At 42.4% G+C, this 17,239-nt stretch overlaps 1 protein-coding gene across 1 annotated transcript in view; it reads right to left on the bottom strand.

Annotated features, from left to right (window-relative positions):
* The window catches only part of BMP6 (bone morphogenetic protein 6), a 222,597-nt gene extending 210,480 nt beyond the window's left edge, over nt 1–12,117 (bottom strand). The window contains exon 1 of the mRNA XM_072603771.1: nt 11,180–12,117. Coding sequence (XP_072459872.1) covers nt 11,180–11,900 — 721 coding nt within the window. The 5' untranslated portion in view covers nt 11,901–12,117. The remainder of the gene's footprint in view (nt 1–11,179) is intronic.
* Between the last annotated feature and the right edge of the window lie 5,122 nt (nt 12,118–17,239).

Genomic DNA, 17,239 nt, shown 5'->3' with positions numbered 1-17,239 from the left:
CAAGCCATCATAATGTAGCAAAGACACACTGTATTGATGACCAAACCTCAGAGATACAATAATGTTTGGAAATAGATGGAGAGTAAAGAGAAGCTGGCCTAGGAGTCTTAATCCCTAATTAAACAGAAAATGATTGCTATTTAGGCCCAGTAGGGTACTAATACATAATTAGAAACTTAAGGAAGTGGCCCTCACCTCCAAATTCATGATGAAAGCTTCTGGGACACATGGTGAGACCTGTGCAGCAACAAGCTAGTCTCCTCCTTCCTTTGACCACCTTACCCCTATAACAGAGTGTTCCATGGAATTATTATGGAAGGACCTGGGGCGGAGGGGCAGGTTTCCTTGTCCTCACCCAACTCAACACATGAGATCATCTGGGAGGAGGGGATAGAGAAAGTCAGTATTGTGAGGAAGAAAGAATTGATATGACCATGATCAAGATTTGATGGCTTCAAATCTCTGGAAAATGTAATTTGACTGTATAGTATAAATGCTTTTTCCCCCAAGAATTACCTCCTGCAGTACACTTTGTCTAACATCAGGTGAGGTATAAAATGTAAGACACACTTGCTGTTTGGTTGTTTTGGTCATGTCCAACTCTTCATGAGCCCATTTGAAGTTTGCTTGGCAAAGATACCAGAGTGGTTTGCCATTTCCTTCTCCAGCTCATTTTACAAATGAGACAACTGAGGCAAGCGTCTTAGGCCAGATTTGAATTCAGAAGTTGAGTCTTTCTGACTTCAGGTTCAGCACTGTATCCATTGACACCATCTATACCATCAACCTGCCCTATAAGATACTTTAAAGATCTGAATTTAATCACTTTTTGCCTTGATGTCTTATTTTGCTGGTATCTTTTGGTATCAACAGATTTTTCACTTCCTCTTATAAACCTTACAGAGGTTTCACAGTGGATAGAGGATTTCTGGATTCAGAAGTTCAAATCAAGTCTCAGAGATTTACTAGCCATAAGACTCTAGGCAAGTCATTTAACCTGTCTCCTGTTTCCTCACCTGTAAAATGAGAATGAGAATCATATCTATCTCCCAGGATAGCTGGGGATAAAACTGGATATTTGTAAAGAGCTTTGCAAACCTCAAAGTGCTATATAAATTCCAGTCGATCCTGTTGTTGCTATTTTTATCATCACAATTTTCATCATCATTGTCATTATTACTTCACTTGTACATTAAAACAGGTGTGAAAGTAGATTCTTGGTACCTACCCAATCCCCACAGATTTCCCAAGAGGAGAAGATAGGATGTGAAGAGGCATCCTCTTCGAACGTATATCTCCCAATGCCTTAGGAGACTAGAGGGAAGAGGGATGCTCCAAGAAAGCATTATGTTAGGTGATTTTTCAGGACTCTCAATAGCCACTCTTCGTACCCTCAGAGTTCAGCCCAATGCCTAGAACATAGTTGAATAAAGACTTGGTGACTGATTAGCTACAAAACTGGCAACAGCCTAGGATCTCTTTAACCACAGCTAACCTCTGACTTATTCTGTACCCATTTAGTCACTATATTACATTGTGTTGTGCTGTTATATTATATTATTATATTTAGTCCAAACTGTCCTATATCTGAGTTACCTCACTACCCTCCCTGCCCTGGTTAAAGTCCTAGACCAAGGATTCTTAACCTTCTATCCTTGAACATGGTTTTTCAAAACATTCTGATAACTGCATTTTGTCATAATAGGTTGCCTTTGTAATCCTATATATTTTATCCTATGCATATAAAAACATGATTCTGAGAAGGGCTCCACTGACTTCAATAAACTGCCAATGAGGAGGAGGTGTCCATGACGTAGAAAAGATCAAGGACTCCTAGACTAGATGGATGTCTAAACTTAAATATTAAGTGCTTTAAAATTCTCTAAGAAATACTTTTTTGGTATCAGGAGGAGAAATGTCTTAAATACTTAACAAACTAAGCTACAGGAAACTCAGTGAAGCTATTTGCCAAGGATAGCAAATGTATTTTCTCCTAATATAATGTTTTCTTTGTTTCAGACCCACTGATAAACTTTTTTGATAGTCATTTTCCTTCTGCTCCTTTCCCATAGTTTTCCTCAACATCTGAGCTATAAATAGAGGGTCTGGATTTGTGACTTCATTAATACAGAAAACTTGCAAATGAGGAAACCCCCTCTACCAATACAGAGGGCAACCCCTAGTCTTAAAGAGTTGCCTAGAGCATTGAGGGATGCTGTTTCTTGCCTGGGGTAGTCAGAATGTGTCAGAAATGAGGATTAGAACCAAAGTTGGCATGATTCCTAAACCAGCCCTACTACCTTACTTTTCAGGTGAACAGGAAGAAAACAGTGCCTAAAAGAATGATTTTGGAGCTGCTATGGGGCACTGTGGATAGAGCACTGGCTCTGGAGTCAGAAAGACCTGAGTTCAAATTTGATCTCATACTTATTTAGATGTATGAGCTTGATCAAGCCATTTAACCCCACTGTTTCAAAAAAAATGAATGATTTCAAATAAATATTTCTACTGAGAAATCCTTACAGAGAAATAAATACCTAAGTTGTTGCACCTATACAAACAAAATGTTTAAGCTTAACTTGGACACAGGCTTTGGTGCTTATCTCCTTAGTGTCTTCAGTCAAGTCACTTAACCCTCCCTGGCCTTCAGTTTCTTCATCTATAAAATAATATGGTTGTACTAGATGGCCTCTGAGGTTCCTTCTGGTTCTAACTGCAGCTCTAGGATGTGATGATGGGAGCTCCAACACTTGCTGAAGCAAATGCTTTATGTGGAAAATGTTTGTGGAACATTGCTTGAGGAGTAGGTTTAGAGGGGCATAAGAACACAGGAAGGCACTCTGAGGGCCTTTAAAGGCTGATGGCACTACTTTGTAAACTGAGTCTACATTCAAAATGAGTGGCTTTCTTTTGATACAAATATGTCATTTTTACAAACATGAGGGGAAAGGGGAATAGGTTTGATTCCCCATTGAAAGAAGGAGAAAGAAATTTCTGTACCCACACACCAACCCCCACCCACCCCCACATAAAAAGGGACAGGATCAAGAGATCCCCTCAAGCTATTCTTAGGCTTATTGACTATGACCTGGGCTCTTTGGGAACTTAAAATAGGGCAAGGGAAAAAAGAGGGAGAAAAAAATTGTTTTTTTCCTGAAAAAGAGAAAGGAAGATGTTTGAAAAATTAATTGATCTGAAAGAATAAAAAAAAAAGTAAGCATAATAGTTGCACAGAAATTTCCCAGAAGCAGAAAATTGTATTCAATAAAAACTTATTAAGCCCCTGAAATACATAAGGCACTGTGCTAGACCCTGAGGGTCCAACAGCAAAAACAAAACCAGTTCTTGCACTCCGGAAGTTTATATTCTACTGAGAAAGGTGGCCTCTACTGAAAAACAGGTCTGAATATAAGGCTGTTGTCTGGACAGGTTATAAATACATGGGGAGATCAGGTTGAGTTTTGAGGAGACATAGAACTGTTCACATGTAAGGGACACTAGAAACATTCAGTCTCTGTAACCTCAGGGAATGCCTGTATTCATTTCTATTCTCTCCGAAAAGAGAAGATTTTTCTTAAATTCCAGGGAGGATCATCAACGATAGCTAAAATAATTTTTTCTCAAGTGAGGGGAGGGGTTCTTACTCTTTATCTGTCTCATAAACTCCTCCTGTAGTCTGGAGAAGTCTATAGACTCCTCAGAATAATATTTTTAAATGCAATGCATAGGATTACAAAAGAAACCAAAATTAGTTAAAGTATGTAATTTTTTCTCATCCAAGTATGGAGAACTCTTGAAAGATTCCTTGGACTCCTGGTTAAGAAACAGTTTTAGAAGCTCCTTCTTGTCTCTGATCTCTCCTGTCTCCAATCCATCATGGTGGCTAAATTGATATCCCTAAAATACTACACCACTCCACCTCAAAGATAAAACATAAACTCCTCTTTTTGGCTCATAAAACCCTTCCCAATCTGATTCTAACCTGTTTCCTACTTCAAAATACTTTAGTCCCCTTTACTTACTCTATACCCTAGTTCCAGGTAAACTGGACTGCTTAATGGTTCCTGTACATGACATTCCATTGCCCATCTCTTGTCTTTGTATAGGCTGTTTCCCATGCTTGGAATGAACTCTCTTTTCACCTCTTAGTATCTCTATTTTTCTTTAAAATTCAACTGAAGTGCCACTTTCTCCAGGAAACCTATCTTGATCCTTTCCCATCCCAAATATATACTTTATATTTAACTTTGAATTTAATTTAATTTTCTTTCTTTTTTTGGAGCAAATCAGGATTAAGTGACTTGCCCAAGGTCACACAGGTAGTGTCAAGTATCTGAGGCTAAATTTGAACTCAAGTACTCCTGACTACAGGGCCAGTACTCTACCCACTGTTCCACCTAGCTGCCCCTATATTTAATTTTCAATATACATGTTGTTTACTCTCAAAAGAATGTAAGTTCCCTGAAGACCACAACTTTCATTTTTGTCTTTGTATCTCAAGTACCTAGTATATAGTAGACTTTACTATTTAGTGAATTGAATTGAATTCAGAGAAGAGGGAATCCTTACTTCACTGAGGTTATACCCATCCTGAAAACGGTTGTTAGCCCTTGAGCTGGAGATGACTGTGACTCAGCAAGTCTTAAAGGGATTATTCCCTATTACATTTTCATTCTTAAAAGGACAACCAAAGGAAACACCTTCTGTGATCTGAACAATGCTATCTGCTTGCCCTTTGATCTCAGTTTAAGAACATTTTGTACATCTGTTTGGGTTTTTTTTATTTTGTGTGGATTTTTTTTTAATGCCACTGACTTTTGCAGTTAGTATTCAGGAGAGTAGAAGGTATTTAGGAGAGTGTTTCACCCTCCATTTCAAACCCCATTCTTACAAGCAAATTCTCCATTTTAGCAGTAATTAACACATACATTTAATTTTATTCTCTGTTCCTGAATAAAGGCTACGTATGCCTCGTTCTTGGAATGCACTCACTCCTCAAGTCTGCTTCTTAGAATATCTAACCGCCTGTAACACTCAACTCAAGTTACCTCCTCCATGAAGCGTTCCTTAATCCCTTCAATGGCTATTGCTTCTGTCTTCTCTCTGATGCCTCCAATGCCACCTCCCATCACCTAATACTTATTTTGTTTATCCTTATGTACATACATGTGGTCTCCCCTTAGTTGAGGACAAGAACCACTTCATTTTTGTCTTTGCAGCCCCAGTGTCTACCATAGTTCCTTGCACATAGTAGGACATTAATAAATGTTTGCTTATTGATTGACTGGTAACTAAACTTCCCTAAGTTGGAGCAATTTAGATGAAAAGAGGAGGATTCTGATAATGTGTTTAAAAGGCAAAGTCTGAACAAACATTGTGCTTGGCTATAAACATGAATAGTGAAAATACTTTTTCAGTTTTTCTTCGACTTTATATCTGCTGAGAGTGATTATGTCCAGAAGATTGCCAGTATTTGTAGTACAATAAATTTCTTACTGCTTTTCCTGAGATAGAGAAGACACTGACTTTTTCAGTTCTTTTTTAACATCTATCCATATACATTAACACCCCATTAATTCAAATTAAGGAAATGGAAGGACCAGTTCAAATGAAGGATGCCTGAACTTTTATTACTTTCACGTGCAGTTTATCCGCTGAAATCCTACTCTGATGTCTTATCATAATGAAGCACGATGGTTACTGGAAGGGTATACCAGTAGAATATAAGCTATGTCCTACGAAATTTAGAAAAGCTTCAAGTATCAAATATACTCCAAATCAATCTAAGCACTTATGTATAAGGCACTCGGCTGAATGCTGAGGATATAAAGAGAAAGTGAGAAACAGTGCCTACCCTTTAGGAACTTCTATGCTATTGAGAATAAACAACTGTATAGACTCAGTACCAGGAAATAAGCCATAGGATGACAATTTTTTCTTTTTTGTCCATAACAACTCATTAAATTGTCCACTAAATCATGAAGAGTGTGCCATCTCCATGCGTGAGAGAGTATTCATACTAACAAAAATGTAGATGTTTCAAAATAAGTTGAGGAAAGCACATATTATATTATAAACTAAGAGAAATAAAGGTACTAATAAGAAAAAATGATTCATTATATATGAAAATATTAACTGACATGTAACAGTATACTATAAGCATATATCAATCAATAATCACCTATTAAGCATGTGCCAGGCATTGTGAATGGTTCTAAAGTTACAAGGCCCTGCATTTCTTCATTTACCTTCAAACTTTTACATAATAAAAATAGCAAGTCCCACGTACTTAATTTAAAACAATTTAAATCAACAGTATATGAAATGGTAAACATTTTAATATAGCTTTAGACTGGTATTTGCCCATACTTTGATAAGGTCAACTCAAACCACAGAGGGCAAAAACCAGTCTGTTCGACCTATTAAAAGACTGAATTCTGGAAAACCAAAGCCTGGAAGGCAGGTTATCTGGACTGCCAAAAAAGATTCTTAGCATCAGAAAACAAATGGAAAAGAGCAGTGACTGAATTCATGCTCACATACATACATACATGCGTACATAGGCATACACCTTATGTACACATCAGTAGCAACAACAGGGACCAAGTTGCTTTAAGTACTTGAATCATTATAAATGTTCATTCTGTTCATTCATAAAGATTTGGAAACAATCAGCATAAATAACAATGAGCTGGCTTTAGTGACCGGTAGTTCAGATGTGAGAGAAAGTTTCTCTTGTTGATTCATACTTCCTGATGGTCACCCTAGATGAAAGGCCTCAGTGTTACTTAAATGTATTTCATGAGTAAATCCTCTGTTTTACATAAGATTCATGTCTACAGCTATGCAACCACTTTCCTTTGTGCTTTTTCTTCTCCAGTGCCAGGCACATAATACACTTAGTAAGTGCTTGTTGACTGTCTCTTAATAAAATGTTTAATCCGATGAGTTCTAAATATGTGCCAAAAGCAACATTATAAGACCCGATCTTCCTGTGGTTTTCATGAGAGATGAGTCATTTAAGTACAGCCATCAAATACCACTGATATAGATTAGGGAATCAGAAAAATGCTCCCCAGAACCTTATTCTAAAAATGCAAGCAATAAAAATCATAATAACAAATAACAGCTAGCAGTTATGTAACACTTTAAAGGTTTCAAAGTACTAGAAAAATTATCTCATTTGATCTTCACAATAGCTGAAAGGTAGAGGCTAGTACTGTCCTTACTGTACAGGTAAGGAAACTAAGGCTGACTTGCTTGGGGTTACACAGATGGTATCTGAAAAAGGATTGGACTCCAAGTTTTCCTATTTCCAATTCCAGCATTCTATGCACTACAGCACCTTTCCTATACTAAGGTCAAAGGATCATAGATTTAGGATTGGAAGGGACCTCAGAGATCATCTAAATCCGATCTTCTGCTTTAAAGTGGAGGAAACTGAATCTTGGGAAGGTGAAATAATTTGCTTCTGGTCACAAAGATAATAAGGGGGTATAGCTGGGATTTAAACCGAGTCCCTAAATGCCTTTGATTTCAAATCCAGCAGGCTTCACTAAAACCTCTCTTCTTTATATCTATGAGGACCACAGTTAACTACTCTACCTCTTGGGATAAAATCTCTTTTCAGCACTTCAAGACTTTTGTCAGTTTGGGGACCCCTACCACCACTGCATGTCATTTGATCGTCATCAGTTGCTGTAACTGAAAAAAAAAAATTACTACCTTGCACTCAACCTTCTGGGGATGAGCCTTTCCTTGAATTTAATAAACGTTTACACACTTTTTAAAACCAAGTTTCTGCTAGAAATTTTTCCAGCTTCATAGATTTGCCAACCTAGGGTTCTACAGGTATAACAAAATGTAGGTCACCTCTATGCCACAAGTAAGACTATATTGGAAGCCTTTATCATTATTCCTGTGTTAAGGTTGATTTCTGAAGATTGGCTGAAAACTAGAATAGTAGTTAAAGATGTATAATAAACTTACCTAAAAAGCTATTCTAGTCTATCTTCATGTATGTTGAATGAAAGGAACACCTAGTGGTTTGATTTGAAAGGTTCCAGTCAGAATTCCTTACCTTAGTATCTCCCTCTTGTGCTCTGTAAACCTATTATCATATCTTTGATGCTGCCATCAAAGATTGAGATTCATTCCTCTGAGTTTTTAAAAGTCCTTTCTGAAACTGCAACTATTTCTCCAAGTTGTAAACCTTAACAGATAACAAGGATAACCTCACAAGTGTGGAAATGGGGCACTGAATAGGTCTTTAAAAAATAAAAGAGAGGAGCCTCCTCTGTGATAGCTTCACACACACACACACACACACACACACACACACACACACACACACACACACTAGTTAAAAGTTCCTTCTTCCCTGCTCAAATTATCTTCTCTTTACCTATCAATGCACATGGGCAGCTAGGTGGTGTAGTGGATAGAGCACCAGTGCAGCAGTCAGGAGAACCCGAGTTCCAATCTCACCTCAGACACTTGACACTCACTAGCAGTGTGACCTTGGGCAAGTCACTTAACCCCAAGTGCCTCATCCTGGGTCATCTCCAGTCATCCTGATGAATATCTGGTCACTGGATTCAGATGGTGCTGGAGGAGAAGTGAGGCTGGTGACCTGCACAGCCCTCCCTCACTCAAAACAAAGTCAAGTGCAAGTCATGTCATCATTTCTCTGATGGCATGGTCTTCTTTGGCAACGAAGGATGAACACACACACATCTATGCACATGGTATAATCCCAGCAGAATGTAAAGTATTTTAAGAGTAGTCTGTTTCTATTGTTTCTTTCTGTTGTCTTTGGTATTCCTAGTACCTAGTACAGGGCCTTGGCCAGAGTGCACACTAAAGTGTTTGTGACTAAACCTAGGCAAAGAGCTTGTAGGAAATCATAAAACAAGATAAAAATAAAAAAGGTCATGCACTTCATAGTCTTGCTTAGGGCTAGCCTAGTCTGGGTCTATAGCAAATCAATGTAATGGATAGAAAGCAGTTTTTCCTTAGGTAAGGCAGTTTCTACATAGCCCTTGGATGAACATTACTGGGACATCTTAGTGACCACATATCTTCAGAAATTTTGGTTTATTGACAGGGAGGGAATCTAGGACTTTCTCTATTCTAGCTGGAAATGGGATTACCCCCAAAAAGCAATTGGACATTTTTCCCAGTGACCTGTGGATTAACTTGTACTTTTTGGATGTGCCCAGGGTGGAAGGGGGTGTTAAGGAAGAGAGAGGAAGCAGGGGAGGCAGGACAAGGAACAGCCTTGGCCTGATGCCCCTGGAACCATTGCTTAGTGGCCTGGAATCATGAGAATTTGTCCAGCCTGCTTCATGGAGGTAGTCCAACCCTCACTTTGGCAGCCATCATTTGTGAAAATTCCTGCCCAATCAAAATCCCTGGATACAAAAGTTGCAAGGCAGACCCTGAAGTATTCGACACTGGCAGGGTTGGCAGGCTCAGAGGCTGCACCTGCTATGAGATTTGGTTTTGTAAGCTATTGAGAAACCATACCTTGCCATTTCTGGTTCCATCTTCTTCTCTCCCCTCAAAAAACAGCAGCAGCAGTAGTAGCAACCTGAAGGCATGTTTGTGAATCACTTTTAGATTCATTTGTGAAGAACTAGCTATTTCCCTTGAGTAGTGCTGCAAGTCAGCAATGCCCTTAAAGTGACTAGATTTTTTTTGTTTTGCTTTGTGTTTGGATGGCTTTTCTGTGTGGTATTTGAGGAAAGTATTTGTTCCCTGCATTATTTTTTCTACCTACCATGTCTTGGAACCTAGAAGGCACCAATTCTAACAACTTCTTTGTTTTTTTAATGTGTGAACACTAGACTCTAGAGTCCCTAAAAACAATCATTTTCTCTTGAAATGACTGTACCAAACCACACTGACAAAGTAGCACATTCCACACAGGGACAGGAGGGGGAAAGACATGAATGGGATATATTAGGAATATTAATTCAGGGGGAAAAAAACTTAATCTCATCCTAATCTTATAGATGAGGAAACTTCAAGAGAGAAGTTGAATGACCTATCCCAGTTTGCAGGATAAATTAACAGAACTAGATTTTAAATCTCATTCTCTTCCTCAAGCAATCCTGTGAGATTTCTGAAACCCTCCTCAATCTCTTCCCAACATTTTTTTTTTATCTTTTCAATCTTTGAGAATGAGTTGGATCCACCAAACACTGATTTCAGAGCTATGGCTAAAAACATGCAGGATTATATATAAATGCTACCAGACAATTCTCCCTAAGAGTGGAATTCCCATTCACTACTGTTACTCTATAGAAATGTTCCCAGCAGTTCTCAACAAGGTCCCAACTTGTATTCATCCTTTCTTTTCTTCCTTTATAAATTGCCACTCCCCTTTCATTAGGCTTTACAAATTTAAAGATTTAAAGGTAAAAGACTTAAGAGCCATTGGTTAGCTTGGAAAGCAAAGATAATCATTTGGATGTTAAAGGCTGCTCTAATTCTCTTTCTACAGGCTTGGTAAGCTCTAGGTTTTGTATTTCTCCATGAGCAGGTTTCCTTCTCCCCAAGAACAAGGATGATGTTCACACGAGAAGGGCACTGAGTATACCCTGGCCACCTGGGGATACCTGACCACCTAGTTCTCAGTCACTGACTGAAAGAAGTACCAAGAAGCTCTCCTTTAAGTAAGGCCAGACACTTCTAACCACTTAGCTATCAGTGAAAAGGGGAGGGGGAGGAGGAAAAAGGACCTCCAGAAGTCAGCCTGTGTCTTTCCCCGTTCCCCTGCAAGCTAGGGCCAAAAGCACGCCACTAGAGCCGCTCCCAGCCCTCCGGGAGTTGGCTCACCGCGGCCAGTTAGGAAAGTGCAGGTGGGAGCCCAAACACCTGACTGCGCCAGCTCCCCAGGCAGGAGCTCTGAGGGCAGTCATGGAGAGCCCAGATGTGGAGACCAGCCCCCGAGAGATCTTAGGGATGATCACTCCGACCCCCTCACGGGACGGGCCCCGAGAGAAAGCGATCTGTCCCATTCCTACAGCTAGGTAGCGGCAGGGCTGGCAGCAGAAGCGGGGTATCGCGGCCATCAGACCGGGGTGCCCACCCCTCATTAGTGTCACTCCCCCGTCACCCGGAGGCAGGGAATGAAGAGGAGTGACCTACGTGCCTACCGAGGGCAGAGCCTTACCTAGGTTCACAAAGCTCATGACCATGTCGGCGTCGCTGAGGAAGGCGCTGTCCTGCGCGCTGGCCAGCGGGGACGCCCCGCCGGAGCCACCCGGACCCGGGGCCAGGAGACTTTTGCGATGCAGGGCATGCGCCGCCGCGCTCGGAGCCAGGGGCCGGCTGGCCGGCGGCCGCTGCTGGGACCAACCCCTCCGGTCGCCCCCTCCTTGGGGCGGGGGCTGCTGCTTCTCCTCCTCCTCTCCCCTCTCTTCGCCCTCGCCCGCGGACAGGGCATTGTACAGGTCCAGCATGAAGAGGGGAGCCGACTTCAGCCTCCCCGGCGGCGGCGGGGGCGGAGGGGACGGCAGCGCCCCGCGAAGCTCGGGCTGCGGAGGTGGCGGCGGCTGCTGGGGCTGTAATCCGTGCAGAGGCCGGGGCCGGTGGGGCAGCCCCAGCACCGACAAGATCTCCTTCTGCATCTCCCGTTTTTCATGCGTCTTGAGCCTCCGGTAGAGGAAAGCAGAGGAGGGGGAAGAGGAGGAGGAGGAGGGCGGCTGCGGGGTCGGCGGCGGCTGCTCCCCGGGGCTCCCGCTCTTCCCGCTGCCGTTCCCGAGCAGCGCCCCTCCGGTGGCGGCTGCGGCCGCGGCGGGCAGGAGGGGCAGCACTGGCGGGGGGCAGCAGCAGCCGCACAGGAGCCCCCACCACCAGCATAGCCACTGCACTCTCCTCCCCAGCAGCGGCATCCCCCGCCTGCCCGCCCGGGGCCCCCTCTGCCGGGCTGCTCCCGCTGGCCCCCCCTTGGATTCCCACTTGGGAAAGGGAACCGAGGAGGACGAGGAGGACGAGGAAGAAAGAGAAGTGAAGAGGAGGAGGGGGGAGCCGCTCGTGACACTTTCTGTGATTATCCCCCCTCCACCCTCCCCTCTGCTACCGGCTCTCTTCCCCTTCCTGGACCTCAGTCTTTATCTCGCATGGTCCTCCTAGGCTCCCCCAGTTGCCCAGGTTGGAGGGGTGGGGGAGAAACGAAGGGGCAAAATGAGTGAGGGTCTAGGGGGAAGATCCCAAAACAACTCGTGCGGAAGTGCGAAGAGCTTGTGGCAAGTTCCAGGTGAGCCGCTCCTAGTCCAACGTGGCCCCCGAGCCCGGCTTCCTCCGGCCCTCTGCAGACCCCTGCGGTGTCCCCTTCGCCCCCCTGGCCAGCCCAGAGCACACACACAAACACATCCACGTGCGCTTGCCCCGTCTGGCCTTCCAGGGTGCGCGCTGGAGAGTCTGCCTTTCTGTCTGTCTGTCTGTCCGTCTCTCTCACTGTGGGGCGGGATGGACGAAGGATCAGTCCGGAGGCGAGGAGCTAGCTGCTCACGAGAGCGGGGAAGCACCCCGCATGCTGCACCCGAGCCCCCGCAGCAGAAAGGGCAGCGACGGAGGTACCGCAGCGCACTCTGGGTTGAGTTTCGGGACTTGTATTAAAAAAATTAAAAATAAAAAACAACAAGGTTGGGAGGGGGGAGCCAACTTTCTCCACAACACCAAAGTTTTTTCCTTTCACTGATTCCCTGCGCTGGTCTCCCCACCACCTTAGAGGTCGCTCCCCTCTAAGGATCTCCGCACTCAGCCGCTGAAGTCCCCGGTGGAGCCGGCAAGGGTCTTGTTTTCCGTACTGTTCTCAAGGAGCTGAGCTGGAACCCCGGCACGTACTGGGGTGGCAGAGAAGGAGCAGCAGCAGCAGCCTGTGTCATGGGAAGCCAAGTCACCGATGTTGCCCGGCCGGCTGGTGCGTCTCTCCCCAAGCCTCTCCGTTCCCCACTACGCGCAGCATTGACTCAGACGCGAGCCTCTCTCAGGTACCACACTCCAGCCCCCAGATCGCCCCGCCTTCCTGGAGGATCGACAAGGGCGGCGGCCAATAGAAAGAGCCAAGCGCCCTCTATTTAAATAGCAGCTCCCTCGCCCCTCCCACAAGAGAGGCGTTGCCTCCTTCGCCCAGCTAGCTAGCTAGCCCCGGGACTGCCAACTTAGAAGCAGTGTTGTGGGATACGCGAGGTACTGAAGAGGGAGAGGTTTTCTGGGGCGCTCTCTTGTTTGCAGGCACTATCTGAAGTCCCCTCTCACCCACCCTTGTTGTGCCAGCTCGAAACCGCTTGTTTTAAAGACCAGTTAAAGGTATGAACTCATGAACTAGGCAGAAAAACCATGCAAGGGCTGTATCAGATATTATTATAAGAACAGAAAGGGGTGGATTTCTTTTTTGGTGCTTCTCCTAGTTTCTCTATTTTGATGTAAACTAGGCGTTTAGCTGACACGTGGCTTTTAAAAGACAGCTGGAAGTGAAGACACACCCTCTGAGGAAGCTGCTTACAGGCTTGTTACAGAAGGGGATAAATGTAAACCAGACCTTGCATTTCCAGGGTTTGGGGCCCATTGTTTTGATTTTGCATTTTACTGGCTTTCTCTTCTCTCCCCCCCCCCCCCCCCCCCCACTCCACCTCCCTGTTGTCAAGAAACCAGGGGAAAAGTTGCCCTGGTCCTTTAGATTGTTATCACCCTTGAGGACTCAGGAGAGTTTTTAGACAATGCTTCAGGTTAAGAGATTTCCATCTGCCAACAGTTTACATTAATTGAGAATATGTTGGAATAGGGCAGCCCAATTGTTCCCACTATAATTATGAAGAGGAATATTGTGATTTAACCATTATATATCCTTCTTATATATTATTCAGCTCAATTCGACAGACGTTAAATTAAATGCCTATGCTGTCTAACACTGTGATAGGTGAATGGGATACAAAGGCAGAGTAACAGGCACATAAAAATAACTCAAGATGAACATAACAAAAAGACAAAGATAACACAAGGTCCCTTCTTAAGGAGCTTACAGTCTGGTGAATATTAATCTTCAAAATTAGTGCTTGATTTAATACATCTATGATACATGAGTTTATCATTGTAGATAATACTTATCTGAATGCCTCTGACAATCCTCCTATGGCTGAGCAGATTAATGTCTAGGGTTGATATGTTAGAAAACCCTCATCATCTCAAGATAGATGAACCTCTCTGACTTTAGCTAAGTGATCCTCAAACAAAGTTGGGTATTACTTGAAGCTTTTCCAACTTGGTAGGAACTCTAAGAGCTCACAGGAAGTCTTCCAGTCTAGCCCCCTCATTTTATACATGAGAAAAATGAGACAAACAGGTTAAGTGACTTGTACAAGGTCACACAGCTAGGAATTATCTGAGGCAGGCTTCATACCCAGACTCACTCCAAAATGAATATTCTGTGGTGCCATGTTGTTGTTCAGTTGTTTCCGAGTCTTCATGACCCCATTTGGTATTTTCTTGGCAAAAGATACTGGAGTGGTTTGCCATTTCCTTCTCCAGCTCATTTTATAGATGTGGAACTGAGGCAAAAAAGGGTTAAGTGACTTGCCCAGGGTCACACAGCTAGTAAATATCTGAGGCCAGATTTGAACTCAGGAAGATGAGGCTTCCTAACTAGAAGCCCAGAACTCTATTCACTGCACTACCCAGATGCTCTTATCCATGCTTGCTATACCCTTTGAGAATGCAGGTATTCTGTGTCACAATGGAGTATTAGAGTAGAACATTAGTGGAAAATTGAGAATTGCTTGTGTTTTTTAAAGCAATCATAATCCATTTTTTGAGAGACGCTTACATAAATCTTTTCTCATATGGGAAATTCATATTCCAGAAGAGTCATAAGTTCTGTCCATATCCAAGTAGGTTCCTATTTCTTCTTAAGACCACTAAACATAATCAAGAATATGAGAAGGCATGTGGTGTAGTACAAAGTGTGTTGGGTCCAGAGTTAGGAAACTTGAGTTTTATTCCATGATTATACGACCAAGGGTAAGTCACTTATCTATAGTTTCCTTATCTGTAAAATGGGGATAATGGCGTTTGTATTATGTATTTCACGTATTTCTTGTAAATACAGTATTTTGCAAATTTTATAGTACCATCTCACCATGCCTAGAATCTTACTCCCTAAAAGATGACAGAATGAAATCACCCCAAAAGCATACAGTGCTTTACTGTTTGTATCTGGGGTGCAATTACCTTGCTAACTGAAGTGGAATGGGCAAATTAAACTGACTCAAAATGTACCTGAACATACCTCACCTACAGGCAGATTTTCTTATCTCACAACTATCACACTTTTTAAAAAAAGTCACTCTATATGAACATGAAATTTTCAGCGTGTGGCCATGACTACTTAAGTTTGGTAAATATGGGCATAGTCTGAGGAATAGTGATGAGGTACCTGAACTCTCTACTCCTTCAGCAATAGCTTCTCCATCATATGATGATTTTTCCTCCAGACAAAATTTTGCTAAGTTTCTTGACCAAACGCTAAGTGCATTCATTGAGTGACAGATCATAAATGTTTGGCAGAGGAGAATGAGTGATGGTTCATCATTCTAGATCCTAGAACCTCCCACCTGAAATGTCTTCCTCAGTGGAAGCTGTGGCTATACCCCAAGCCAGGCTCTGCACTTGGGAAATCAGAATAGCTATTATGATAATCTCTAGCTCTTTTGAATACCCTATAACCATTTGTCTTGTTCCAAGCCAAAGCAGTCAGCCACAAAGGAGAGTGGTCCCTCATCAACACATTCATAAAAGTTAGAATCACTTCTAATTGTTTAAAATAAAATCCGATTCTCCCCACTATAGACTCCTTCCTCACACTAAGCCAAGATTCTCCTCAGCAGTTGGCTCAATAAATATGGAATAATGACCAAAAAATAGTAAAAGCTAGGATAACTCTCTACTTGAAAATTAAGCCCTGACACAAGCTTTCAAGTAGTAGAGTACTTTTCATCGTTTAGGCCTCAGTACTTTTTTTTAGAAGTTCCATCAAATGGCATATTATTGTGCTGTAAGAAATGATGAAGGGGTTGATTTCAAAAATACCTAGAAAAACTTCTATGAACTGATGCTAAGTGAACAGAATAGAACCAGGAGAACAATCTATATCATGACAGCAATACTGTCAAGAGAATCAATCCCAAAAGACTTAGTAACTCTGACCAATATAATGACCCACCACAGTTCCAAAGGACTTGTGTTATAAAATACTGTCCACCTTCAGATAGAGACCTGATAGACTCAGAGTGCAAACGGAAGCATTGTTTTCTCTATGTTTTTTTTTTGCTTTTTTTTTTTCCAGAACATAGCCAGTGTGGAAATATGCCTTGCATGACTTCATATGTATAATGGGTGTCATTTTTCTTGCCTTCTCAATGTATGGGGGAGGGGAGAGGAAAAGAGAGAATTTGGAACTGAAAATAAAAATAAAATTTTTTTAAAAGCAAGTTCCATCACCAGTTGCTTTTCTAGAACTGCTAAGAGCATATAGCTCTAAAGGTCTTGGAGTACTAAGCAGACCTCCAAGGTTCCTCTTCACATTCCCAGAGGAAGGGTCTGGAGTCTGGATCTGAAGTCGGAGCACTTGGGTTTAAAACTCAGCACCTCTACTTCATACTTGGGTATAATCTGGACAGGTCATTTAATCTCTCTGGGCCTCAGTTTCCTCATCTGTTGGACCAGATGATGTCCAGATCCTTTGAATCTAAGATCATTAATATCAAGAAATATGCTCAGTCTCTCCTCAAAATACTTCTCTTTTCCTCCAAACAGGCAACACCCTCCCTTAGAACCTTTTTGCATGTACCATCATCCAGGCCTGGAATGCCCACACTCAAATCTTATTTCGGATACCACCTATTGCTACTGCTGTTTCCTGACTCTCCAACTTCTGGGGTCACCCAATGAACTTGTTTTTATGCATTTATTTGGCATATTTTCATAGGTCTTTATAGATGTACCTGTCACTGTTCCCAATGCTTCTTGAAGACATGGACCATTGCTTTCTTGTTTGTGTCCCCAATACTTAAGCACTGTCTCCCAAGTAGGTATTCAATAAACAATGACTGATTAAAGCAAGAAAAGAAAAATAAATGGCAACTTTAAAAGCAACATTAAAGATAACACAATACACAGAAAATTGTCCTGAAATAGACTACAAGTCTCTGTAGGACAATGCTCTTTACATTAA

This window comes from Notamacropus eugenii, chromosome 4, assembly GCF_028372415.1.
Source record: "Notamacropus eugenii isolate mMacEug1 chromosome 4, mMacEug1.pri_v2, whole genome shotgun sequence".
In the NCBI taxonomy this organism is placed as follows: domain Eukaryota; kingdom Metazoa; phylum Chordata; class Mammalia; order Diprotodontia; family Macropodidae; genus Notamacropus; species Notamacropus eugenii.
This window is presented reverse-complemented; position numbering and strand designations above follow the sequence as displayed.